Source organism: Furipterus horrens, unplaced genomic scaffold (assembly GCF_987537825.1).
Source record: "Furipterus horrens unplaced genomic scaffold, mFurHor1.1.pri manual_scaffold_3, whole genome shotgun sequence".
NCBI classification, from domain to species: Eukaryota; Metazoa; Chordata; class Mammalia; order Chiroptera; family Furipteridae; genus Furipterus; species Furipterus horrens.
In genome coordinates, this window is record NW_028327173.1 from 150,874,814 (window position 1) to 150,902,316 (window position 27,503).

At 41.6% G+C, this 27,503-nt stretch overlaps 1 protein-coding gene and 2 pseudogenes across 5 annotated transcripts; all 3 read left to right on the top strand.

The window, feature by feature from the left end:
• The first annotated feature begins 373 nt into the window (after window positions 1-373).
• On the top strand, window positions 374-2,371 carry LOC150016398 (protein lin-28 homolog A pseudogene; annotated as a pseudogene).
• Window positions 2,372-7,640: 5,269 nt separating this feature from the next.
• B2M (beta-2-microglobulin) lies at window positions 7,641-13,177 on the top strand. The gene is made up of 4 exons (XM_090270532.1): window positions 7,641-7,791; window positions 10,955-11,230; window positions 11,787-11,814; window positions 12,839-13,177. The coding sequence occupies exons 1-3, from the start codon at window positions 7,725-7,727 to the stop codon at window positions 11,798-11,800; spliced, it is 357 nt and encodes a 118-aa protein (XP_090126658.1). The 5' UTR covers window positions 7,641-7,724; the 3' UTR covers window positions 11,801-11,814; window positions 12,839-13,177.
• A 9,782-nt stretch (window positions 13,178-22,959) lies between these two features.
• On the top strand, window positions 22,960-26,788 carry LOC150016400 (E3 ubiquitin-protein ligase RNF4 pseudogene; annotated as a pseudogene). 4 transcript variants are annotated; one of them, XR_016510046.1, is made up of 2 exons: window positions 22,960-23,221; window positions 24,872-26,788. The product of XR_016510046.1 is annotated as an E3 ubiquitin-protein ligase RNF4 pseudogene, transcript variant X2 (transcript). The 4 variants fall into 4 exon arrangements; XR_016510047.1 differs by having other exon boundaries at window positions 24,938-26,788; XR_016510045.1 differs by having other exon boundaries at window positions 22,960-23,067.
• Window positions 26,789-27,503: the final 715 nt, after the last annotated feature.

A 27,503-nucleotide genomic window follows, 5' to 3' on the forward strand; every position in this document is an offset into this window, starting at 1 on the left:
TTCTTATGAAGCAAAGATTTAAATATTAAAAAAATTTAACCTAAAAAATATTCAAAGAAAATGTGTTTGTTTGTTTTTAAATGTGAAGTGGAGGAAGCTCTTCCAACCATGACCCCAAATCCATATGCCATGAAAGGTGACTCACAAATTTACCTACATAAATATGTAAGGCTTCTAAATGGCAAATAAATAAATAAAGTCAAAAGAACTTCATTTTGATCTGGTAATCTCTTTCTTTTAATACTAAGTATTTTAGGTGATGGAGAAGATTCAGCTACCTCTTCTCTGAGCCAACCCTTTGCCTCTGGACTTCTCTGGAGCCAACAGCCGCCAGAACTGGGGCTGAGGCTGCGGGCTTAGTGGACAGAATTCCATGCACTCCATGTCTAATCAGTAGCTTGCAGGTGGCTGCGCAGAGGCGCCAGGGGATACCACCCAGGTGGCAGAGGAGCCGCAGCTGCCGCACAGCGCTAGCAACTCTAAGTGGTTCAACATGTTCATGGGGTTCGACTTCCTGTCCATGAATACCCATGCTGCGGTCACACTCCACCCACCGATGGATTTCTTTGTGCACCACAGTAAGCTGCACTTGGAGGGCTTCCAGAGCTTGAAGGAGGGCTAGGCATTGAAGTTCACCTTTAGGAAGTCCGTCAAGGGCCTGGAATCTATTTGAGTCATCGGCCCTGGTGGGGTGTTCTGTATTGGAAGTGAGAGACAGCCAAAAGGGAAGAACATGCAGAAGTGCAGATGAAAGGGAGACAGGCGCTACAACTGTGGAGATCTAGACCATCATGCCAAGGAATGCAAGCTGCCACCCCAGCCCAAGAAGTGGCACTTCTGCCAGAGCATCAGCCATATGGTGGCCTCATGTACATTGAAGGCCCAGCAGGCCTCCAGCTCACAGGGAAAGCCAGCCTGCTTTCAGGATAAAGAGATCCGTAGCCCTGCCTTGTTTGCCCACATGCCCAGAATTGAGCTATGGTGGGTCAGGGACTATTCTTGTGTTATCAGAAAGTTTCAAGGAGCAGGCCAGGTGGGTAGGGGGCAAATGGCACTGCGGTGTATCTCAGGCGGGGTTCCACAGCATCACCCCCTCTTCCCTCTTAGAGGGGAGGGAGGGAGGGGGTGAGGCAAAGGAGCTCCAACCATGCTCTTTCCAAATGCATGTGAGGGCTTTGGGAGTATCCCTCCCTGTATGCTTTATTTGAGTCTACAGCATTTGACTGGACTGGTTAGGGAAGTTGTTTTCCTTTTACAGAAGGATATGTAATGATAATATTTCCCCTGCTAGAGTGAAAAGATTAGCATGAGACCAGATTGAGGAACCCAGGCCACAAATGACTACATTTGGTGGGAGGGAATCTCTCAGGGATACAGCAGGGTTTTTCCATACCCACTACTCTTGGGGTAGGGTGGTGAGAATTGCCCCAAGCAATGGGTTGTGACTATAGGCAAAAGGGAAGATTGGGGAACAGCTGCAGACATGCTGCTCCTAAGCTTACTCCCACTCCATTTCTGGGCCAATACAATTTTATTTATTTGGCTCCACTTTCTCCAGAATGCCAACTGTACTAGCTGTGTGTGAATGATTTACTTTGCGATTTTAACCTTTTTTTTTCATAATATAAATATTCTAATTTTGTATTTTTGTGTATTTTAATCTAAGGCCCTCATTCCTGCACTGTGTTCTCAGTACATGAGCAATCTCAGGGTTAAGTGGGCAGCAGCTCCAGGTCTGCACAACAGGAATACTTTTTGTTGTTTTTATCATCAGAGAGAACTGTTTGGAGTGTATAGCCTATTGAACTACCTCATTTTTGCCAGTTAGAGCTGGGTTTTCTGCCCTAGTGTTCTCTTGAAGCCCCTCTACCTTCCATGTTTTGTGGAAGACTAGATTTTAACTGGGTGGCTCCATTACTTGATCTCTTTCTACTGGAAGATTGGAAATTGGTCTGAACAGGACTAAGTGGTTGGTGCAGAGTTTGGGAGAGGCTGGGCTGGATGAAGGCAAAGAGGGGAAGCCAGGATTAGGTGAGGGTTTTCTGTATATGCGTAACCAAGGATTCCTGTTCCAGACCTAATGTGAGTTTGGGACTCACATTACATACCAGACCCATCCTTCACTAGATTGGGCTAGGCTTACCATGCACAACAGCGTGTATGTATGTGTTTGTAAAAAAAAAAAAGAAGTTGATAAAGATAGGTTTTAAAAACAATACTTCTCTACCCACCTTGAGCTGTCCAGGGATGGATATATGAAGCAACAACTAAACTCCTTAACCTTTAACAATTCTTTGCTTTTCCTCTTGGCTTCCAGAGAGACCATAAGTGTGAGGCGAACTCTACACTACGGAAACAAGAGAGACCATAAGTGATAGCTTCTTTGTAATGCCCAGAGTCAGTGTCCTGCCCTGCTGCAGCAGTGACTAGTGCCATAGTAGCTGAAGTAGAAAAGTGGATTTCGTTTACATGCTGTGAGATCACTGAAAACCTACCTCACTGTGTTGAAACGGGGCAAATGCAATAGAATGTATTGGGTTATGTGTGTCTGATCCTGGGTTCTTTTCTTCCCCAGTTGCTGCCCCCTCTAGTTATTGTACTTATCTGGGCTTTGTGGGGCTTCACAGTAGCTGATGTGGTGATTGCTAGGTGGCCTAGTTTGTGTAAATATGTTGGTCTTTCTCCGTGTTCCTTTGGGCTTTTATTGTTTACAAACTTCTTTTTGTTTTGAGGCCAACAGCCAAAGCATCTTTGACAAAATGTTCTGCACCAGGGAAAAAGGATCTGAAACATATGCTTGGTGGTCCCTCTTCTTGAAGTGGGAGTCATGAATCATACTTTCTTTTGTTTCCTCTTCCACTATTTTGGGCCAGTTCTTCTGCCCTAAAATTGACTCCTACTCTATCTCCTCTTCTATCTGCACCCCCCTCCTCAAAAGCCCACATACCCACTAAATGTGTGAGGTGTCACCCCATCTCTTAATTGATTTGTGCAAAAATTCAGAAGAAGCTAAGAATACTCCATCCTTTCTTCCAAAAATCCTGAGTCCAGACCATTCCTTGATATGTAATTCATGCCTAACACTTAGATTGCTATATTTTAATCTCTAATCCAAGGGGAGAGAGAAGCAATGAGGGGGCCTTTCACTTTGAAAGTAGGGTTGGGAGACCAAAAAAGGGAAGATGAATGTATATCCAAGTCACTCAAGAGCTTTAATACAGATTCAAAATCTTATGTCAAAGTAACCACAAGATTGTTTAATAGAAGATGGATGAATGTAATTCATGTTTAGTGCTAGAAACCAAAGCTTTGTATGAAGTTTTGAATTTATGGAGCAGAAGAGAGGAAGGGTAGGAAAGCATGTACCTGTTTGTTCTTTCCTTGACTCCTTTCATTTCTGAGCTACAGGAGACTGAGCTCCCTTGGGCTTTGGTGACCTCCATTACTGGGGACTGTTTATTTGATAGTTGATTTTGCTGTGCTGGGTATTTTCACTTGCTATTTGTCATTCTGTAAAACACATGCTGACTTTTACGTTCTCTTTTTCTTGGGAAAATAAAATGAAAGAATAAAGGCTTAAAAAATACTAAGTATTTTATTTGTATGTTGTTGTCACTGTATATAAAATAATCATCCTTCTGAAATAGAAATTCATGAAAATTGAGAGGTAGATGTCCAGGACTGACAAAAGCAGAAGTTTGTATAGTGTGGCACATGTTATAGGAATGACTTTTGTACTGGTTTAAATTTTATTTTTTAATCATATTTTATTGATTATGCTATTACAGTTGTTCTGATTTTTCCCACTTTGCCCCCCTCCACTCATCACCCCTCACTCCCTCAGGCAATCCCCATACCTTGTTCATGTCCATGGGTCATGCATATAAGTTCTTTGGCTACTTCATTTCCTATGCTGTACTTTACATCCCCATGACTATTCTGTAACTACCTATCTGTACTTCTTAATCCCCTCACCTCTTCACCCATTCCTCTACACACCCCTCCCATCTGACAACCATCAAAATGCTCTCTGTATCCATGACTCTGTCTCTGTTCTTGTTTGCTCAATTTGTTTTTAGATTCAATTGTTGACAGATATGTATTTTTTGCTATTTTATTGTTCATAGTTTTGATCTTCTTATTCTTAAACAAGTCCCTTTAACATTTCATATAATAATGGTTTGGGAATGATGAACTCCTCTAGTTTTTTCTTGTCTGGGGAGCTCTTTATCTGCCCTTTGATTCTAAATGATAGTTTTGCTGGGTAGAGCAATCATGGCTTTAGGACCCCGCTTTTCATGACTTCGAATATTTCTTGGCAACCCCTCTAGCCTGCAAAGTTTCTTTTGAGAAATCAGCTGACAGTCTTATGGGAAATCCCCTGTAGGTAATTATCTGCTTTTCTCTTGCTACTTTTAAGATTCTCTCTTTATTCTTTAACTTTTGACATTTTAATTATGATTGTCCTGGAGTGAGCTTCTTTGCATCCATCTTGTTTGGGACTCTCTGTGCTTCCTAGACTTGCATGTCTATTTCCTTCACCAAATTAGGGAGGTTTTCTTTCATTATATTTTTAAAATAGATTTCTAATTTCTTGCTCTTTATATTCTCCTCTGGCACCCCTATGATGTGAATCACGGAGGACCTCTTGAAGTTGTCCCAGAGGCTGCTATACTATCTTCGTTTCTTTTTTATTCTTTTTCTGATTGGTCATTTTTTTCTTCCTTATGTTCTAAATCATTGATTTAATTCTTGCCTTCCTCCATTCTACTGTTGTTTCCCTGTAAATTGTTCTTTATTTGAACTAGTGTATCTTTCATTTTTGACTGGATTTTTTTTTATGCTGCTGAGGTCCTCACTAAGTCTCTTGAGCAACCTTATAACCAGTGTTTTGAACGCTTCATCTGATAGATTGCTTATCTCCATTGCATTTAGCTCTTTTTCTAGAGTTTTGATCTGTTCTCTCATTTGGGTCATATTTCTTTGTCTCCTTATTTTGGCAGCTTCTCTGTGTTTGTTTCTATGTATTAGGCAGAGTTGCTTTGACTCTGTGCCTTGGTAATTTGGCCTAATGTAGTAGGTGTCCTGTAGGGTCCAGTGTGCAGCCACTCCCTTTCATCCAAGCTGGGTTCTTGAGGTGGCCCTTAGTGTGGGCCGAGCACACACTCCTCTTGAAGTTGAGCCTTAGTTGTTGTTGGCAAGTCAATGGGAGAGATTTACCCAGGCTAGTCAGTTGGAAGGATTGGCTGTGACCACTTATGACAAACTTCTGCCCTCCACAGAGGATCGGTGGTGCAGGGGCAGGGTGGTGGTGTTTTGATGTGGTCTGTAAATGTCCAATGAGTGCACTGGCCCTGGAGTTTCCTGGGAGATACAGACCAAGGTCAGTCCCCACCTGTGTTTTTCCCAGGGCACCCTGTTTGAGTTAAAAGCAATCTGAGATGGATGATACTTGTGCTGGGCTTGGAGATTCCCAGGTGAAGCCAAGCTGTGAATCTAAGCTGTCTGCTGCTAGTGCTGGGCCTGGGGATAACTGAGACCAGCTGTTGCTTGTTTGATAGGATTTAGGAAGTTGTGCAGTATGAGCCAAGACCAGCCATTCATGTGGAAAAGCAGCTTGAGTATGCCCATAACTTGGGTGGGGTGGAGTCTCTGGGGATCTCTGGGGAGGTCAAACAGTGTTAGCCAGGTTGATGGAGTCTCAGATAGGGCACCAGATTGCTGGCTCTGTGGCTCTGGGTGGGAGAGGGTTTAGAAAAGGGACTGTGGCCTCTGCTTGTCTTGATGCCAGACTCTAGTTTTTTCCCCAGTATGCCACTAGTGACTTTCTAGCTGCTACTCCAGTGCTGGAGCTCAGAGGGAGTGAGTCTGAGTAGGTGAGGCCATGTGGGGTCTTTAAGATGAACTGTTTGGGGCTCCAGCAGTTTCTTCCACTGACTCAATCTCCACTGGTTTTTGCAGCCAGAAGTTGTGGGGACTTATCTTCTTGGCACTGGAACCCTGGGCTGGGGGGGCGGGGACTCCACAATCTCAAGATATCCCTGCTGATTTTTATTCAGCATACATGGGTGTCTGTTCTGCATCTGCACCCCTCCTACCAATCTGGATGGATGTGGTTTCTTTAATTCCATAGTTGTCAGTTCAACTCCATTTCTGTCAGTTCTGAATGATGGTTGGTCTATATTTTAGTTGTAATTTTGATCCAGGCTTCAAATTTAGCTCTCTGAATATTCCCTTGTTCATGAACAGTAATTTCAAGATATTTGTCAAATAGTATAGATACTATATATTACAAATTCTGTGTGGCTCTCTGTGTGGCTCTCTGTGCATTATTTCATTTCACTAGGTCTGTGGAGAACGATCCACTTTTTCTAGTTTAGCCATGTCTTCTACGATAGGGATTATTAAAAGATCTAAGAATCTGTGAAAGAAATCCAGAAGATATTTGTTGTGGTTCTTGGGGAAGCACAATTCAACTCCTTTCAAATGAAAACCATGGTGATTTCCAAGATATCTGTCCCCCCCCCCCCCCCCCATGGTTCTCTTCCTCTTCTCACTGTTTTAGTCAGAGAAGACCTGGGGATTCAGGAGCTCTGTGAGAGCAGCATCTTTTTTATGTGGCTGGATGCAATTTAAATTCTCACTAAAATTGCCATCCCCTTTATCTTCTCAGTGTCAGAAGCATGAATGCCAATGGAATCAGGACACAGTTTGAATCCTTTCTTATCCTCTGTTCTCCCTGTCCATATAAATGAATGAGTTAATCCCTTCCTCCTAGAGTTTATTAAGGTATTTACCCCATTTTTGCTAGTTGATTCGTTCATTCCTTCAGTTTACTGTCTACCTATTATGTGCCAAGCACCATTCTAGTATGATAGCTCTCAGTGAATGAAGCACCTAAAGGGATCTGTAATCTCTAAAGCTCAAAGCAGTTACTGCTTTTACTATCAGTGATAGTTTTCCCAACAAATCAACAAAACAATATCACCTACACAACAATGGAAAGATACAGAGAACACGTTCTTGGCGGGAGCTTTACAAAAAGAAACTTTTCCCTAAAGGAATTCAGGAAGCAAGAAGGTCCTCCTTCGCTCCAGAAAGTTACTTCTCTTAACTAGTCTCAGGAATCCTCGAGGTTCCTGGACTCTTTCTTGCCCTGCAGATCCAGAAACCTACAGTGTACTCAGGTTGTAATTATTTACAATAGTTCCTGTTATACCCGGCACCCTTCATCCTTTGTCCAAGCACTTAATCCTTCTGGGCTTCCATTTTTTTCAAATGAAAACCACAGGTTCCAGAGTCCTAACTGATTAAGGCATGGCAAGCAAATAACTCAGCTATCTCAGGGGCTGGTTCAGAAATCGAGGGCACTGGACAAAGGTGCGTCTAGACTGAAGTTCTATGACGGGCGGTCAGCGCCCCAAGCTTGGGGACGCTCCCAAGATCGGAAGGCGCCCATTTACAAACAGCGAACCCAACCCATCCAATCCACGCCTTAAGCATCACGAGGCCTTGTAGGAAAATGAAACTGAAAATGGAAATTCCCTTTTCTAACCTGGTTCAGCACAACCAGCTAGGAGACTGGTGACGGGCAGGATTCTGATTGGCTGTGCACGTAGGAAATATAAGCCGATGTGCAGCCTCGGGAGCGCAGTAAAGTCCTTTTCCTGCAAGGGACGCAGCTCCGTTCCTCAGCCATCTCGTCAGGCGCTGCTCTAGACACGATGGCTCTCCCTGTGGCCTTGGTCGTACTTGGGCTGCTATCTCTGTCAGGCCTGGACGCCATCCAGCGTGAGTGCCCCCAGCTCCTTGTTCCTCCTCCGCTTGCCCTTCCTCTCCCGGTCCGCAACCCTCTTTGACACTCTCTTAACTCTGTTAACACCCGGGTTCTCCACGTACTCTTTCCCTGCCTGGGGACTCGCCCGGACTGGGTCGGAGGGAGAGGGAGCGAAAGGTGTGGGTGCGAACCCAGGATGCAAGCTTTTTTCTTCTTTCCGCGAGAACCGGGCGTGGGGGAGACCACTGGCGCACCGTGGCCAAGTGGATCGGGGCAAAGTTTCGGGTTGTGGATTAAAAGTTCCAGAGCGACCCGAGTGAAGGAGGGTTTCTCTTCCGCTCTTTTACCCGACCTCTCGCTCCCCGACGCAGCTGGATGGGAAAGCAGGTAGGCGGGTCCCAAAGGCGCGTAGCTGGGGACTGTGTGACTGGGTGAAGACAGACATTGGGCTTTGGAGGGGGCACTGCAGGCGTCAGTCAGTCCACTGCAACTCCGCTTGGCTGACGACCTCAGGGCTTCGGGCTTCCTCCTAGCACCTGCCAGGTTCACCTGCCCCTTCGCACTTTCCCGTAAATATGGGATCAAACCTTGGTGGGGGATCAGCATGCAACGTTTGTAGAATGCTTTGAGGTGTTACAGAGAGCTTTCACATCATTAATTCACTTGTTCCCATTACATGTCTCTTTTAATAATCCTAAAAGCTGCCTGTTTTTGACAACTCACAGTGTGCCGGGGATACTGTGTGCTCTTGTCATTTAAGTTTTAAATGCGCCTACGATGTAAACGTTGAAGCTTAACATTAGCGGCTCACAGACGAGGAAACTGAGGCACTACGAGTTTAAGTAACTTAATCACACAGGGAATACAACACAGACAATGGTTCCTGACCGGAGCTTTATGCTGGGGTGTTTGTCTTTGGGCTGTATGTACATAATCCGGACGCTTTCCAAAACTGCTTCCTTTGGGTGTGATTGTCTGGAACAAGCTGGGCGGCCATGGGCCCCTGTTGTCTTTTCTTTACAGAGGGCTTCCTCTCTGGCCCCTTGCCTGTTTTTTTCCAAGATGAGCTAAGCCTCTACTTTCGGTTTTGAAAGAAACAAGGTTAATTTGTCAGAGAGGTTGTAAAACCAGTGAATAGGGTAATCAAAGTGGTTACCCAGGCTGTCTGTTGGGGACACCAGGACATTGAGCACACTCCCAAAACCCTGTAATATATTGATTGGACTCTTTCATTTTTCCCCTCATAAAAGCCTCTGTGAAGCATGGTCTTTTGATCATGGCAAAAAGGTATTTAATTTGTAATTTATTTACAAAATAAAATATAGTGTCTGCCATCACTATTATTATTTACTGCTGACTGTAGAAGCCCTTTGAAAAATAACAAGCTGACATTTTTAAAAATCCTAACTTGAAAATTCCCAAAGTAATGCATGCCCTACATAGATCATTTCTGTAAGAACTACAAGAAACATGTAATGGTGATTGCCTTTGGAGATCAATTGTCTGCTCTATCCCATGTGTGGGTTTTGTTTGATTCACTGTGGGCATAAATTAATTTTTCAGGTAAACTTTGGAAGCTAAAATAACTCTCCCAAAGTCACAGAGCCAGCAAGTGTCTGAATTCAGATTCAAATCCAGGCCTGGCTGATATTGATCTTCTTAGAAGAGATTTTCATGGTGTTTTTGCAAAACCCTACCCTGTTCCCTCAAAGTAAGAATTCCAGACCAGATAATCCTTGCTCTGACTCCTGTGGCATTTATTATATTCTAATTATCAGAAGCTCAACTACAAAGAGCATTCTGATTTATCTTCACTTTTACCTTTATGAAAAAATAAAATCAGGGCTTCTTTGGGACCCCCAGTCTAGGTCTTATAGTCTTGATGTTTCCTTTCCTGGTGACCTTTCCTTTGATGATAAGTGTTTCTAGACAGATGCATATGGTCAGAGTGGCCTGGTACTCTCCTTCCTACCCTCCTCCCCACCACCTTCTGGATGGCGGGGGTGGGGGGGGCAGCTGCCCTGTAGTAATCATCTACCCTGAATGTGCATGCATATATTTTAAAGTGAATTATATGCGTGTATTAGTGTCAGTCTGTATATTTAGTAGCAGTAACACTTCTCTTTGTTTTGGATGAAAAATATAGAAATAGTTTATATTTTCTTTCCAAAGCCTCCGGGATGCATGAAGTCGGAAACCGCTGGTCTGTAGCATTATGCAACATATTCCGAACCTGGCTAGTTATAGGAATCATTTCAGGGTGCTGATTAAAATGCATATCCCATTTTCAAGCATTACTTTACTTGGTCATAAAGGAGAGTATGTTCTCTCCCATTTGCCAGAGTCCTCACCCTTTCCTTTTGCTCTGACCCAGCCCAACTCACTCATTTAAGCTATTTGACAGCTTTTGTAGGCTTTTAAACCTTGTAGCTCATGAAATCAGATACAAAGTGAGGAGTCTGGTGTATAAACTCTGAGCAGGATGAAGAGTTTGTGTTTTGTAGGAACATACTTTGGGTTGACTCTCTTAGGAACCTGCACAAGTAGGTAATACGTAATAACATCTGCTACTTACAGAGCACTTTACCAGACACTTGATACATATTGAGAAGTCAGATGAGTATTGATCTAGGCAGGAGCAGGAACCAAAAAGGAAAGATGTAAACATATGAAAAAAATTGACAGGGCTGAAACAGGGCACAATAATATGAGTTTTTTTTTTTTTTTATGTGGCTACTATGGAGGGTATGTGAAGTGAAAAGTGAAGTTTGAAAAGCAAGCTAGGGCCAAATCATGTAGACTTTTTAAAAAATTGAATTTATTGGGTTGACATTGGGTTCGCAAAACGATACAGGTTTCAAGTGTATAGCTCTATCGGTGCTGAGAAGTCATCAGAAGTTCTTGAAAGCCTCTACAGAAGGGTTCTTGAATATTTGGCACAATCTCCAGTGACAGAAGATACTACTGGAAATCTGGTAGAAAAAGCCAAAGTGCATGTGTAGGGGAATTATGAGGTAGCCTTTTAGAAAAGTGGAAGCTTATTTGGAAAAGTGGAAATGGAATTGGGAGAAATGAATGATCAAATTTAATAGTTGGTGCCTGATCTGGCTTTAGACCAAAGTAGTACCAAGTGAAATACTCTGCAATTTTTATTCGTCTTCCCCTCGTGTTCCTCAGGTACTCCGAAGATTCAGGTTTACTCGAGGCATCCAGCAGAGAATGGAAAGCCAAACTTCCTGAATTGCTATGTGTCTGGGTTCCATCCACCCCAGATTGAAATTGACTTGCTGAAGAATGAGGAGCCAATGAAAGTAGAAAAGTCAGACCTGTCTTTTAGCAAGGACTGGTCTTTCTATCTTCTGGTGCACGCAAATTTCACTCCCAATGCAAAAGATGAGTACAGCTGCCGTGTGAGTCACGTTACTCTCAATGAACCCAAGAAAGTTAAGTGGGGTAAGTTTTCAAGTTCTTTCCTTAGCTGCTGACAGTTGTATCTGACATAAGCCACAGCATAAAGCTGCTTTGATATTTTTTAAATAAATGCATATTGGGATTGTCAGGAAATGTTATTAAAGCTCTGCTAAGTGGCACCTTTTTAGAGACCTCTGCACAGCATGGCCCTGGAAATGGTAGTCTTCCTATGGCAAGAGCTAGGAGCAGCAATAGCGCTTGCACAAATGCACGCTCATTCCCAACGTTTCCTACCTGCTGGCTTCCTTAGGCTTTCCTGACAGCTTCACAGTTACTTAGGACCAACAATCATCTCCAGGAGGCATGGGTCTTTGCAGTCTTACCCTCTTAGCACCCTGCAATCCTGGACTCCTTCAGCACTCTTTGACTGGGTTGAGATCTGAGGCTAGTAGGCAGGTTTGGGTCCCACTAGTAGTTCAAAACAAAGCATTCATGGTTAGGGACAGCAGGCTCTGCTGCCAGACATATTTTAATACATAGTATTTTAAAAGTAAAACTTACTGTTTTCCTTTTTCTTTCCCCATTTTCTTTTTCATAGATCAGTACAACTAACCAGCATCATGGAGGTAGGTTTCTAACTTAAAGAAAATGCTTTTTTGTTGTTGTTTCATTATCCTGGGGACTATTTCTAGGCAGCTCTAATATGGCAAGCCTCAGTACATGGAGGACATTAATCAGGATAGCATTTCAGCAGGCAGAGAAAAATCCTATGAGGTCACATTCCCTTTCCTGGATGAGGAAGGTAGGTGGCCCAGACTGTGGCTCTGCCAGCACCCCTGGCCCTCTAAAGGAAATCAGAGGAGCCGCTGGTGTGGCGTGACAGGACAGAGGCAGCTGGTTACCCACTCCACCTGCAATTTGCTATTTCTACATGGGGTATCTCTGGGTCTTCAAAATGAACCATTCTCTTCTGTTGCATAGAAGTTGCTATATTATTCAGTCAGAAAAGAGGAGTAACGTGGTTCTGAAGATGTCCCATTCCTTCACTCTCTTGTTGAGCCTTGGTGTGTGGGCACTGTGTTTGCCTTCTAGAGGCTCCCCGTCCAATAGAGGAAAGAAATAGAAACAGATTGTTGTAATGTAATATAAAGATATTAAAATAGATGTACCTACAAGGAGCTCTAGCAGCATGAAAGAGGGCAAGAATTGGACTTCTCTGCATCTTTGGATGGAGTCCAGGAGTCAAAAATCCAGCTTTTCAATGAAATTTCTACACAGTACGCTACTTAGGTGTTGAAAACCTATTCAAATCTCCTGTTATATTTTAGAACAGGGAAATTAATTCAAGAGCATCAGAGAAGCTAGGTGACCTGCCCAGAGTCACACAGTCACACAAGTAACTAAACGGGAGAGCCAGAATCTGAACTCTTATCTAAGAGAAAAGAATACCAGCATTCTTTTCTCTTAGGCTGTAGGAGAATCAATGGGATAAACTAATGGGAAATGCTCTTTGTACTGGGTCTGGAAAATTGTCTGCAGCTACTTCTTTTACAAATGGTGATGTACACAGCAGAAGTTACAAGTTGGGTGGTGTGATCTGTAATCCAAATGAAATAAGTATATTTACTAACAAGACTTTTTCTTTTTCAGGTCTGAAGATGCCTCATTTGAATTGGACTAATTCCAAATTGTGTTTTCTTTTTAATGCTTACATGCTATTATGCTTTGTGCCCACGAATTAAGAAGCAATACTGATGTTACTACAAATTCCATCTTCTTTATAATTTCACTTTAGGCTCTATGTCTCTCTGGTTGACCTATCTGAGCAGGGGGTTGCTGACAGCTTAGAGATGGAGAAGAGATAATGCTCATGTTGAACATTAGCATTACAAAAACAATTTTATTAAAAAATTCATTTTTCCCTCTTATCTGTGTTGCACAGATTTTGATAGTTTTTTCTTCACCAATTAAAACAATGGTAAAACTTGATGTGTTTGGTTTCTTACATATCTCTCCCTCTCTGACCCTTCTGTTTTCAAACAGGGAAACAGTCTTCAAGTAACACTTGAAGAGTGTAAACCCCTGGTGTATAGGATTTGGTTCACAGGGGAAGGGGCCTCAGTGATCTGCATTTTATAGATGAGAAACAGGATCCCAGAGAAGTTAAAAGACTTAGTCAGGGTGACACAGCCTGGGAGACCAGGCTTTCATCTTTTAGCCAGAGTTCTATTTCCTGGGCCAAGACACGAGGAATGTGCAGACTCAAAGAGGGAGAAAGAATATCTGGAAAATTTTATATTTTAGCAAGTGGTAGATACACTGTGAATGAAAAATACTAGATTTTTAAATTTCAAGGCATAGTTTGTACATGATGGCCTACTTTATGCATTTGTTTATTTGACCAAGAAGTTCAGCTAGCTACTGTTAGGTACCAACAAGATGAATAAAACACAACCTGCTCTCAAATTGCTCAGTTTAGTGGAGGGGCAGACATGCACTCAAATAATAAAAATGATCCTTTTAAAGGGTATAGTGTAGGTAAGCCCAAAGGACTAGGTGATAGGAAAATGTGTTGAGGGGACAACAAAAAACTTTGGGTAGGTATTGGGGAAGCCATTTGCTTGAGCTGAGACTTGGTGGGTAGTGGTTCTCCCTGTTGGTGAGCAGGGCCTGGGGTTTTCAGGTAGGGGAGCAAATTATGACATGTTATAGAAGTATGATGACAGGTGTGGGTAATTCCAAACGGCATGGGTACCTGGGGGAAGATTTGTAGGAACTTAACTGAAGATTGAGGGGTGACTTGAACTAGTAACTCTTTACCTTGAATACACATTAGAATCACCTGTGGAACTTATTAACCAATATGAGCTCTAAAAAATAAACTATTTAAAAACTCCAGCTCTTAGCTCCAATCCAGACAGCTAAATCACAGTCTCTTAAGTATGGAGCCCGGCCAGACAATAGTATTATTACTTTTTAAAATTAAAACCTATGTTTTTAGAGCACTTTTAGGTTCACAGCAAAACAGAGGAAGGTGCAGAGATTTCCCATATATGTCCCACCCCCACCTATCACAGCCTCCCCTATTATCAACATCTCTGACCAGAGTGGTACATTTGTTATAATTGATGACATATCACCAAAGCCATAGTTTATATTTCACTCTTGGTGTGTTGTACTATGGGTTTGGACAAGTGTATAATTACATGTATCCATCATGATGGTATTATAAGGAGTATTTCACTGCCCTAACATCCTTTGTGCCCCCAACATTCATTCCTCCTACCCACCCACCCCCACCACAACCTTTAGCAACGACTGATCTTGTTACCATCCTCATAGCTTTCTTTGCCTTACAGAGAATGTCATCATTGGACTCATATAGTATGTAGCCTTTTCAGATTGGCTTCTTTCACTTACTAATATGCATTCATGGTTCATGTCTTTTCATGATTTAATAGCACATTTCTTTTTAGCATTAAATAATATACCATTGCCTGGATGTAACACAGTCTATCCATTCACCTAATGAAGAGCATACTGGTTCCAAATTTTGGCAATTATGAATAAAGCCGATACAAATATGTACATGTTTTTGTGTGGACATTTTTTTCACAGTATTGTTTTATAAAATCTAGATAGTTCTAATGTGTAGCCAAGGTTGAGACCCATTGAGTTAAATCATAAAGGACTTTCTGTTCCATGTCATTCAACAGAACTAGTTTGTGAAAAGTTTGTATGCTGGCTGATGGTCCCATGTAGCGCTCCTTTGGAGCATGCCTTAGTTCCCCATTTCAGAACTAGAGACTGATCAAAGTGGAGGAATATTGGAGCTTAAGTATGCTCATTAAATATAATAATGCAATGCAAATCAAACAAAAGTCTCAATGTCAATAATAAAGAATTAGACCTTACATGCTGACAGAAGAAAACCCATGCTATATTGCTGAAACAGGAAAGTAATTTCTAGGAAAAAAGATAAGTCATTAAAAAGCCCACACTGGACTTCCCGCCAAGATTGAGGTGTAGGTAGACATGCTGCATCTTCCTCCACAACTAAGAAGAAATACAACTACCTCAAAACTGGAGAAAACCAGAAGTTCCAGAAAATTGAGCTGCACGGAAGCCCAACAAACAGATATAAAGAAGAAATACTCATCCAGATAGGTAGGAGGGGCAGAGAGGATGTGGTGTGGAGGTGGCAGCTGCGGCAGAGGCAGCAACAGAGGCTGTGGCCAGTGGCCTGAAAGAGCAGTCATGCATTAAAAAAAGCAGGGAGGGAAACCTGGGAAGCACTCCCAGCACCAGAGTAGACCAGACCACACAGCTCATGGATCCAGCAATGGGGGAAAATAAAGTCTCATTGCTTTTGAATGTGAAAACCAGGGGGGGCTGGGGTGCAGGAAGAAAGTGCTGGTCTCTCATCAGAGTCCATTTGTTTAGAGGGCCCCCGTGGTCCTAGAATGTCCACAGAACCACCCTCTCTGGGAACTATGGCAAGGGCAACAGCTAGAGAGGTGCCATATAAGAAGTGGGAGAAATGCCTGGAAAAGGGACGAGTGTTGAACAAGCAGCATTGTTCCCTCTCAGACCTGTACCCCCACACAGCGCCACAACATGGTGAAACAGGTCACTCAGCACTGACAATACCTAAGGTTCCGCCCCTTACAACATAACAGGTGTGACTGTTCTACCTAAGACACAGAGGCAAACAAACACAGGAGGCTGTCAAGTAGAGGAAACAGAGAAGTATAGCCTAAAAGAGGGAACAGATCTAGGTTCCAGTAGGAGAACTAAGCAATGAGGAGATAGCCAACCTAACAGACAAGGAGATAGCCAATCTAACAGATGCCGAGTTCAAAACACTGGTGATAAAGATGCTCACAAACTTGACAGATATGTTTTATACGGCAAATGCAGAAGGGATGAAATAAAGGCTATGCTAAGTGAAACGAAGGAAAACCCACATGAAGCGAATGGTGAAGGGAATGAAACCAGGGTTCAAATCAATGATTTGGAGCATAAGGAAGAAATAAACAGTCAACCAGTACAGAATGAGGAAACAAGAATTGAAAAAAATGAGAGGCTTAGGAACCTCTGGGACAACGTTAAATGTGCCAACATCTGAATCATAGGGGTGCCAGAAGGAGAAGAGGAAGAGCAAGAAATTGAAAACTTATGTGAAAAAATAATGAAGGAAAAATTCCCAAGTTTGGCAAAGGAAATATACATACAAATCCAGGAAGCACAGAGAGTCCTAAACAAGCTAGACCCAAAGAGGACCACAGCAAGACATATCATAATTAAAATGCCAAAGGTTCAAGACAAAGAGAGGATCTTAAAAGCAACAAGAGAAAAGAAGAGAGTTACCTACAAAGGGGTAGGTATGGTCCTGTAAGACCATCATCTGATTTCTCAAAAGAAATTTCGCAGGCAAGAAGGGACTGGCAAGAAGTATTCAAAGTGATGAGAGGAAAGGACTTAAAACCAAGATTACTCTATCCAGCAATGCTATCATTTAGAATGGAAGGGCAGAAAAAGTGCTTCCCAGACAAGGTAAAACTAAAGGAGTTCATCATCACCAAGCCCTTATTATATGAAATGTTAAAGGGAGTTATTTAAGAAAAACAGGATCAAAACTATGAACACTAAAAAGACAACAAATTCACCACTATCAGCAACAGGACCTAAAACAAAACAAAGCAAAACCCCCCAAAAACACAAACTAAGCAAACAACCAGAACAGGAACAGAATCATAGGTATGGGGATCATTTGGAGGGTTATCAGCTGGGAGGGGGAAGGGGGTGAAATGGGGAAGTAGTACAGGGATTAAGAAGCATAATTGGTTGGTACAAAATAGACAGGGGGGATTTAAGAATAATATAGGAAAGGGTGAAGCCAAAGAACTTAAATGCACGACCCATGGACATGGACTAAGGGGGGTGGGATTGCTGAAGGGAAGGGGGCTACTGGGCAGAGGGGGAAGCTAACGGAAAAGAAATTGGGACAACTGTAACAGCATAATCAATAAAATATACTTGAAAAAAAGCGCAAACTATATAAAGCACATGCATTTTATATTTGTATCATGAACAAAAGCAGGTCTGGAATGTCATGCCCTAAATTGTTAGCGTTTACTCAAGGTGTTAGGTAAAGAAGAGGAAGCTGATTAATCTCTTGGGAAATTAATTTGCTAAAAGTCATTTTGCTGAGTATCAGTTGGCAATTGCCTGAAACTCCATATGAGTGTGTGTGGTCCGGGGTGGGGGGTGTTTGTGAGTGGGATGTGAGTGAAGGAGTAAGTAGATGGTGAAACAGGACAGGCTCAGACCTTATGCAGAGGTGTTTCCCTCCTGCTGCTCACCCTGGCCAACAGAACAGCCTGTATTATGCCCTTCTAAACACTGGGGAATGTGGCAGCTGAGCCAACCATCACCTCCACAGACTGACCAAATGGATGGAGGCTGGACACTACAAGACACCCGCACTCTCCTGGACAGAGGATCAGTTTCACCCTGGACTATGTTGGTGAAAAGACTAAAGGAAGCTATCTCTCAGCTTAAAGCAAATTGAATATTTGAAATGATTTGGCTAATTAATATATAAAACTTTTCTTTTAGAAAATGTATTGTAGAATTGTTTAAAAATTGCCCTCATTATCAAATAATGAAAATAAAGAAAAATATTGTAAACATTTACAATCTTCTATGACAAAGATTAGCACCTTTTGGACCCCACTGGATTTTCTCAGTGTGTACCTATCACTCTCCATTTTATGTTATGGCTATTTTAAAAATTGAATCTTTATTAAATAATTCTCCTTGCATTTCCTTATAATTTCCTTTTTAGGAGAATTTAGAAAGGTCAAAGGAACCAGAGAAAAACAACATATGGTTTGATGTGGGTAGGGATAGCCTGAGAGGACCCCATACTTTGAATGACTAACGGAAGTGACAGTGAGAAAAAGCTATAGCTTCAGGCGGAAAAATGCATCTGGAAGGGAGAGTGAAAAACAAAACAAAACAAAAACAAAAACAAAAATGTGAGTTAGAATTCAGCAGTTTTAACTTGAAACTGCTCTGTTGACCCAAGGACCTACAAAGAACTCATCAAGAGACGAGATTGTGACTCTAGCTTAGTGGTCTGTGTACAATATTCCTCAAGAATGTTGCTTAGATCTTGGCAGCAGTGGCAGATCCTGCTCATCCCCCTTCAGAACATCAGCATTTGCCTATCTCTGGCACTCCAAGCTGAGGTGCTACTTCTGATCCAATTTTTATATTTTTTAAAACAAACTATTTTAGTCTTTTTACTCTACCCTCCGACAACCTCTCTTAGCAGATAAACTGGCAGAAAAAGTTTCAGAAATATATACAACAACCTCTTAACAATGCTTATCTGGGCACAGGGGCTAAGATGTCAGGAGAAAGATAAAAGAAGACATCTAAAAATATTATCCTACATACTTCTATATGATTTGAAGTGTTATAACTTTTTTTCTGCGTGTATGTCCATTATTTTTTTGAATAAGAAGTTTAGGCAGAAAGGAAAACTTGTTAATCCCACCATGAGAGACGATCACTCATCAATGTTCATTTGGGTGTGTTTAGCTCTTCAGATTTTTAATTATTCTATGTTTAAAATGGTTATTGTTATCATCATGTTTACTCAAAATACTTTACAATAATTTTTATATACCATTTCTTCACCAACTCTAATGAAAACATGGCATAAAAGGAAATAATACAAAGAACTGGCAAATGTTTTTTCTAGTTTTTGTCAACAACCACTATCCCAGTCTTGTGAGTTGTTGCTTTTTACTTATCTTTTATATATTGTAAACTCTTGAGGAAAAACTCAAGGCCTTTCTTTAATAAAATAACTATCTTTTTTGTGATATAGCCATTAAGATTTTAGGGGCAAAAATTACCCTTATCTCTCCTTGGACCCTAGACTTTTAGGGAAAAAAAAAAAAAAGAGTAACATTTGGATCTTAGATATGTTAAAATAAATAAAGTACCTGTGAGTACCTGGACTGGACACTATGCATTAAAAACTATTCTGATACCTTGGAGAGCTACAAGAAATGCTGATAAAAAATAAAAAAAAAATAAGAAAGAAAGAAAGAAAGAAAAAAGAACACAAAACCCTTGTATTGGATGCAGTCATTTGTCATTTTTGGTTTTCCACTACATAGATGATTACAAAGTCTATGAAACTGAAGAGATATTTATATCTCTATAGCACACACAGGCTCAACTGTGTGCAGGCCACGGTGTTGTGAAAGGCTTCTCCTCCCCCATGGGCCACTTCCTCTTTTTACTGTTCTCACTTAGAAAAAAACAGAGAGGACTGTTGCTGACACACAATGTCATAGTGCTATTTGAAGTGGTTTTCTATGTATCTGTAGCTGTATCTGACTTCAAGTATGAATGTCATTTTCATCACCGGAATAGTCAATAAGTGTCTTAGGTTGAGTTCTCACAGAATGAGGCCTTGAGCCAAGAATTTGGATGCAAGTCACTTATTGAGATGGGGCTTTCCAGGAGAAGCCAATAGGGGTGTGGGGGATAAAGAGTAGGAAATGGGAAGAAGCCAAGTGAGGGTGTGATTTCAGAAGTAGTCCCACACTCAGCCTGTTCCCATGGGGAAGTCTAGAACAAGGAACAAACCTCAGTTTGTTCTGCCCCAAGTGAAGGAGCTGGGTTTTCCAGTGGTAGGCTACAGGCTGCGTAGGAGTGTGAAGTGGGGTGAAGCATAAAACTCCCAGGTACTTCCAGCTTGCTTTAGTGCCTTAAGGTAACTTGAAGGTCTAGGGATAATGTACAGGTGCTAGTTGTTGGCAGCAAAATATGAAAAAGCTGGGGAAGGGCTCATAGAGTCGGGGTGGAGCATTGGTCTGCTACTGTGAGTTTCCTGTTGACATCCTCTGCTGAGCCCACAACACATGCCATCCCAAGCTTCCATTAAAAGTTCAAAGTTTCTAAGGAGCTAGTGTAAATGCCACTGAACTCAGACCTGAGTTTGAATCCTAATTCCAAAAAGGAATAGGAAAAGTCATATTCCTGGCTTAACTCTTCATTACCATATCCATAAAATGATATAATTATTCCTACATCATAAAGTTTATTTATTCACTTAATCATTTGTTCAATAAATATGGAATGTCTATTCTATGTCAGGCACAGTTCCAGGGATGTTCGGACAAGGGGAAGGTGACAAGAAGGGCACTGTAAAATGTGAAGCTCTAGGTAACTGCTTTTACTTCCAGTGGTTCTTCATTTTTGCAGCTCGCTACAACATAAAATTATCTAAAACCACAGCAAGGAGATATAAGGGGAAACTTCTTGGTGCTTAGCTGGTGAAAAAACAAACAACCAAACACCAACCAACCAAGCAAAAAACCTACTGTGGCGGAATTCCTTTCTGTTAAGGGCTTTAGGTTAAAGATGGTCTTATAGACCTCCAAAGGCAGGTCTATAAGCTGAGCTCTCCTCTAGCAGTCTCATGATTTCTGGAAATGGTTTTGCTTAAATAATTCAGAAAGTCTAACTGAATTTTCAGGAGCTTCTAGTCTTGCCTCTGTCACAGTTCATCCTTTTTCAAACCTTTTGACCTTTCCTGGCCTCGGTTTCTTTATCTATAAAATGAAGGGTTCTTGACCTCTAACTGCACAGTAAGCAAGTCACCTGTGTATTAGAGGCTTATCTGCTGTATGTCTGAGGGTAGGGAGTCTACTCAACGTCAGGCTTGGTAAATTGAGTTGGGCACAGTCCCCAGGACTCCAGTGTAGATCAGAGGTTTCAACTCAATGAAATTCAACACCTACCCCTCCTCTTTTCCCCAACACCTCCTTTTTATAAAAACTGTTTCATAGCACCCCCTTTATTAATTTGATTATGAAAGCCAAACAATTTAGTACATGGGTGTTCTAGCCTCGCTACACTGGCTGGTACAAAAAAGTGCCAGATGCCTACACTGGCTCAGGCTCTCTGTGAACTGATAATGGAAAAAAAATAAAATGGAATAAATAGTGCTAAGAAGATCCCTTAAAGACAAATCAGGAGGTTATTAAAGAAGTGGGGCCTATGCACAACTTTGTGACTCAGTTCTCAGAGCTGCTATTTATTAAGTTACTAAAACTGGAGCTAAACTCAGCTCCAACCATCTTGTAGCCTGTCACAAATTAAATACAGTAAATGGAACCAAAAATTAAAATGGAGCTGGACTACCATGCTAAAGGAACTGCCTTCGTCATCCTAAGCCTCGTATCTTTGCAATGTAAACATGGCGCTAAAGCAACGTCATGTCCCCAAAAAATGTTTGCAAGGATAACAAGAAGGCAAATATTATGACTATAGGACTGATGACATTTAAAATTAGCATCACTATGTTATCTGCACCAATAGAAATGCCTTCCTTCTACTGATGTAATCATTCCCCTTCCCTTTCTCATCAATAACCATTGTCATCGTCTCTTAATCGAACACTCTTTGGGTTTCTACCTTATTAGCTATTCTCTTATTTTATTTATTTATTTTATCTGAAATGCTTGTTGCCTCTCCCTATGAAAAGCTTTTTATTTTTCAGGTTAGCAAGTCATACATATACTGGAACAACTGTTACACTGACATATGTGGACTTTATTTCCTTCCTTGTAGTTTCTGCCTCTGTCCTTTGCGTACTGGAACTAACCAATCTCTTTTAACTTAGCCAGCAAGTTTCCATTTGCGTTTTGTATTTTTTTGCCTTTATGGATCCTGCCTTTCTTTGTTCTCTCCAGAGTGCAGTCTGAGTTGCTACCTGAATCTGTGTCTCTTGGATTACAATCCTTTCCTCAAATAATTGCATTTTGTTTTTTATTACAGCCTGAGCCACAACATTGAATGCTGGTTGTGGTGTGATTCTCTGAAATAGTGAAAATCTCTAGGTAAAATTTGAAAAACCAACAAAAACTCAAAAATACATTTTCCTTTGAGTTGCCTTGTAGCTGCATGCCTGGAAAATTCAGGATGTATGGGTCGGCATGGTAGATGGTCAATAAATATTCAAGAAATAAATTTAAATAATTGAAAAATAAAACATGTTTTTACATGTGAATGTAAAGCCCAGATTATAAGCAGGTTTTTCATACATTTTGTTTGCATGTGTAGGTTGGGATTCCTGGCCCTCAGCCCCTAAATACTTGTAAGTGCTCTTATTATTGGAACAACCCCAAATAGTCCTATTAATGTACAAAGGGGCAGTAACTGAGAAGTACTGCCTTCACTGAGAACCACTTTCTAGAGTGGGGAGTTGCTGATTTAATGACGTGAGCACATGGCTGGGTGGCTCAGTTGGTTGGAGGGGGCGTCCTTCCGTCAGTGTTCCCTTCTGTCTGGGCCCATACCCAGGTTGCAGGTTCATCCCGGTAACTGATGGATGTTTCTCTCTCACATCTGTTTCTCTCCCTCCATCCCCTTCCTTTCTATCTAAAAATCTATGAGCATATTTTTGGGTGAGAATTAAAATAATTATAATAATGAACTTAATGACTAGGGTAAAGGGGAAGAAAGAAAAAAACCACACACAACAACCCCGCCCTTCCTCTTTCTCGGAAAGCACGAGACTTTGGAAAAACAGGAAACTAAGGACGGGAAAGTCCCCTTTTCCAGCCTGAACCGGCACATTTTGCCCAGAGACCAGTGACGAACCACGCCGGACTCGGGTTTTGATTGGGCAGTTGAAAAACAAAAAGCAGCTAAAAGGGGCGGGGCGGGGATGGAAACTGCAGTTCCTTCCGCCACCTGGTTGGTGGGAATACGTGCCGAGACTTCTCACTTGGTATCTTGGACCCTGGTTTTCGCTGGGTGCCGCCGCTAGCCTGGGTGTATTTGAGGTGTGTACATCCTCCTCCTCTGCTATCTACCAGCTCTCTCTGGCCCTGTGACTCTGGTCAGCCTTCCCTGCCGATTGAAGTCAGGCACATGGTTCAGCTCGGGAAGCCGCAGAGATAACCCAAAAGAACAGGACATTGATGAACAACTGGGTGCGTGAGTGGGGTTGCGGGTGGAGGCAGTGCTTGCGGGGCTGCCCAGCCTCATCCCAGATGGTTCGCTGTCCCTGGGCGCATCGCGAAGAGGGAGGGGCAGGCAGATCACGAAAGGCAAATATGTAGTTGAGGGTGCTGATTCGGTGTGAGGCAGGTGTCTGTGGGATCCGAGAAAAGTATTACCTTGGTAAGTAGGTCTGCGCATTTGGTGGAGCGCTGAGCACAGCGCCCTCTGCTGGGCTCACCCCTTTTCCTCTCGAGCTCCAACCAGGTTCTAAGGCTTGTGTCTAAATCCAGATGTCAGCTGTTTTGTGTAACATTTCTGTGGCAGCTTATGTGTTTGTTTGCAAAAGCCTTATTGAGATATAATTCACAAACCATACGATTCACCTATTTAAAGTATACAATTCAGTGGGTTTTAGTATATTCAGTGTTGTGTAGTCATCACCTTAATTTTAGGATAGTTGCATCACCACCCCCCCCCCCAAAAAAAAATCCTGTACCGGTTAGCAGTCACTTCCATTTTTCCCCATGGATTTGCCTATTATTGACATTTCATATAAATATCATACAGTATGTGACCTTTGTGACTGGCTTATCACAATATGAAGTTTTCAAAGGTCATCCATACTTTGTCCTTTTTATTGCTGAGTAATTCTCCATTGTATGGATATGCCACATTTAGTTTTTCCATTCATCAGGTAATGGGCATTTGGGTTGTTTCCATTTTTCATTATTATGAATAACTTGAATGCTGTTATCAATATTTCACATACAAGTGTTCCATGTGAACCTAACTTTTCATTTCTCCTGGGTATAAACCTAGGAGTGGGACTGCTGGGTCATTTGGTAACTCTATGTTTAATCTTTTGAGGAACTGCCAAACTGTTTTCCAAAGGTGCCACATCATTTTACATTCTCACCAGCAGTGTATGAGAGTCCCAATTTTCCTATATCCTCGCCAACACTAATATTATTGCCACCCTAGTAGGTGTGAAATGGTATCTCATTATGGCCTTGATTTGCATTTCCTTAATGGCTAATGATACATTATTTTAAAATTACAGAATAAGTTATAGAATTTTTATAAAGTTTTGAGAACTTTAACGATCTAGGTCACATACCCAAAAGTGACAGAGAGTAGACTCAAAACAAGTCTCTCTATGATGAATGCTTGAACTCCATCCCCTCTTTCTTAGAACAAAATCTGGGCTAAAACTCTTTAAAACCTCACTTGCTGTCTCTGTTATAAAGAGAATCCTGGTCAGGATGAACCTTTACATGAACTAAATAGTTCATTTCTTATTTGCCATTAGAAACTCAAATTTGCATAGAATGCTTTGGTCTCTCCATTTTTACTTTGTAAAAGTGTTTCCTGGAATTCCTCATAATGGATCTTGAATGAGGTTGTGAACCTTTCTTGGTGTTTATGATTGTGTGCTGCTTTTCATGTAGGTACCCCTTGGGCTCTCCTTCTCCCCCTACCATCAGGACATAGAATGAGGAGGGACACAAAGCTTAAGCTTTGTTTAAATGCATAACTATCAAAAAAATTTGACTATGCATTTTTCTTTCTATATCTATACATTTTATACTACTACCAATCTTATTTTAAATATTACTAAAGCTTAATTCTTCTTTTACTTTTCAGTGAAAAATTAAAATTGGGCTGTCTTATAAGCGGCTCCTAGAAGATTCACACCCCTCTCCCCCATAGGAACACAGCAGTTGTGGAGGTGGAAACAGAACTGGAACCAAAATCAGCATTCAGATATACCCGAAAATCTGGACTCTTAAATTCTTATGTAAGTCAGAGGGTGACTGACCAACAGCTGTGAGACACTGAGGACTTTAACAGTCACTGTAAACTTTGGCACAGATCACTTATTTCTCTGAAGACTGGATCCAAAAAAAAAAAAAAACCCACAATGAATGCAAGTACATGTGATGGTAGCATGGTAAATTCCAGAGAAGCACGAGAATTTTGTGCAGCTGGGGAAGAAGGGCCAACTCCTGAGATAATCTTGGAAGCAGAACTGATAGAACTTGGAGAAAGTGATGAAGTGGTTGACCTTACCTCTGAATCTCTAGAACCTGTGGTGATTGACCTAACTCACCATGACTCTATTGTGATTACTGAGGAAAGGAGGAGGTCAAGGAGAAACGAGTGGTCACTCCAAGGCCCAGCTAGGATGTGTGTGTTGAGCAGTGAAAAGAAGGGGTTGAAGAGGGATAGAGATGTGTATGTGACCAGCAGTGCTTACCAAAATGCCCTGGAAAAAGAAACTTTAAGTTCCACACTACCTGGTTATATTCAATGCCGAGTTTGTTTGGATGGGTACTTGGAGATTGAATTGAGTAGACGACACATCTACTCTACAGAATGTGGCCACCTCTTCTGTAGTCGATGCCTCTGCAATTTTCTTCAATATACTAAAAATTGCCCGGTTTGTTTGAAAAAAATTGGCTGTCATCAGTACCATCGCATTTATATATGATGTGTGTTGTGCTGCTCAGGACAGACAAACCCCCTGACTGGATTTTTCCATGTCCTTGTGCAGAAGCTATGGAGTTATCGGCATCCAATGTTTTGAGCTCAAAAAGCCTGATTTTTAAAATTGCTTTCTGGAGTGTATGAAAAACTCTTTATTTCTTACAAACTATGAGACTGCTTTTTGATTCCTTTGGTTTCAAGCTGCAGGCCTGGACTTTTGTTGTTATAGTGAATCAGAGACTGGTCGTTGTCCTCAAGACAATTTTTCCTTTTTTTCTCATAGTAATAAGTTTTTAACTGGCTACATGTGGACATTTTTGATCATGTAGATAAGAGCAACGTCCTAGAGATGGTGGAGCAAGTAGACAGAAGAAAGCCAGGAGACTGATAACTCTGCAAATCAGAGCTACAATCCAAGTTTGGAGTTCTACGTGAGAGATAAATAAACTTCGTTCTTATTTAAGCAACCTTTTACTGGGTCTTGTTTAGAGCAATGAAGCTTTTATTTTAATCAGTGGACTAGGCTGAGTGTTTCTGTAGGTTTTCTGATTCTATTGGAGTGGAAGGAAGTCAGTCCTTTCTGACCACCTGTCTGACCAGCAGGATGGAGTGGGGTATTACCACGGGTAGGCCAATATCCTGCTGGGACTAGTGGCTTTTGAGGCCAGTGTGGGGAGTTGTCTTGTCACATTGGGATCTAGAGTTATGGTTCTGTGCTCTCTGATCTGCCAGGCCAGAGAGGGCTGCCTTCACCCTGGCTTTACAGGTGTACCTACCTTCTACCACAGTGGTCAGCTGCTCAACAAGTTGACATGCTTCTCTGAACAAACACATCACTGCATCACTATACCAGCTGCTTCAGCAGCCTGGCTGAGTCACAGGCCATGGGAAAACAACCTCCTCTCCCCACCCCTTATCCCCCAAACACGCCACTAGCTCTTTTTTCTTTTGCAGAAAATCACTTAGCACTGAACTCAGCTTACACTTCAGAACTAGAAAGGATGTGATTTCCATGGTACTCTGTCCTTTTACTTCAGAATGAAATGCACAATAAAGTTCATTCCTTACTTACAATGGTTGTAGCAGTGTTGCTTTCTTCCATGGAGGCCGAGTCTTGCCAGTGGAGCAGTGCCCATCCCTGAATCATGTCTGTCTACTCACTGCAGTCCCTGGAATGTCCTATACTTCAGTCCTCAGTTGCTTGACTTGGCACAGAATATGCAATATAAATGTGGTATACTCCCTTCTGTGGGTTCTTTTGTATGTTCTAAAGTGAGGAAAATATACTTAAAAACTATGTGAGGAAGAAAACAACATAAGCATGAAAAATAACAGAAGAAAGTTCTAAGTATTATTTTCTTACATTTCAATAGATCATCTTGTGCATCCCACTTCAGAGAGTATTAATTGCTCTGTGATATAGCACATTGTATCACAAACTTGGCTAATAATCAAAACACCTGAGGCATCTATTAAACAGATTCTGCTTGTGCATGTATTGTCCATATGACCTGGATAAAGACCATACTCTCTCCAGTTTGCTAGCATCCTGCAACTCTTCGTATTGCATTCTACCCAGCCCATTGCATACTTACCTTCCCTGCCAAGTTCATGAGACATTTGGGATTTTGATATCTCATTTAGGAGGATAAAATAGGATCTTGACTTAAAAAAATTAAGGTAAATTTTACGGACAGCAAGATGCACTGATCTTAAGTGTATAGATGAATTTGAACTAATATACATTGCTGTGACCAACACCCCAATCAAAAAAAAGAACAATCCATCA

Bases quoted from the DNA above. Each gene is read 5' to 3' on its own strand.
- B2M (XM_090270532.1), top strand. From the start codon at position 7,725: ATGGCTCTCCCTGTGGCCTTGGTCGTACTTGGGCTGCTATCTCTGTCA. The intron at 7,792-10,954 runs GTGAGTGCCCCC...CGTGTTCCTCAG, and splicing joins AGGCCTGGACGCCATCCAGC to GTACTCCGAAGATTCAGGTT.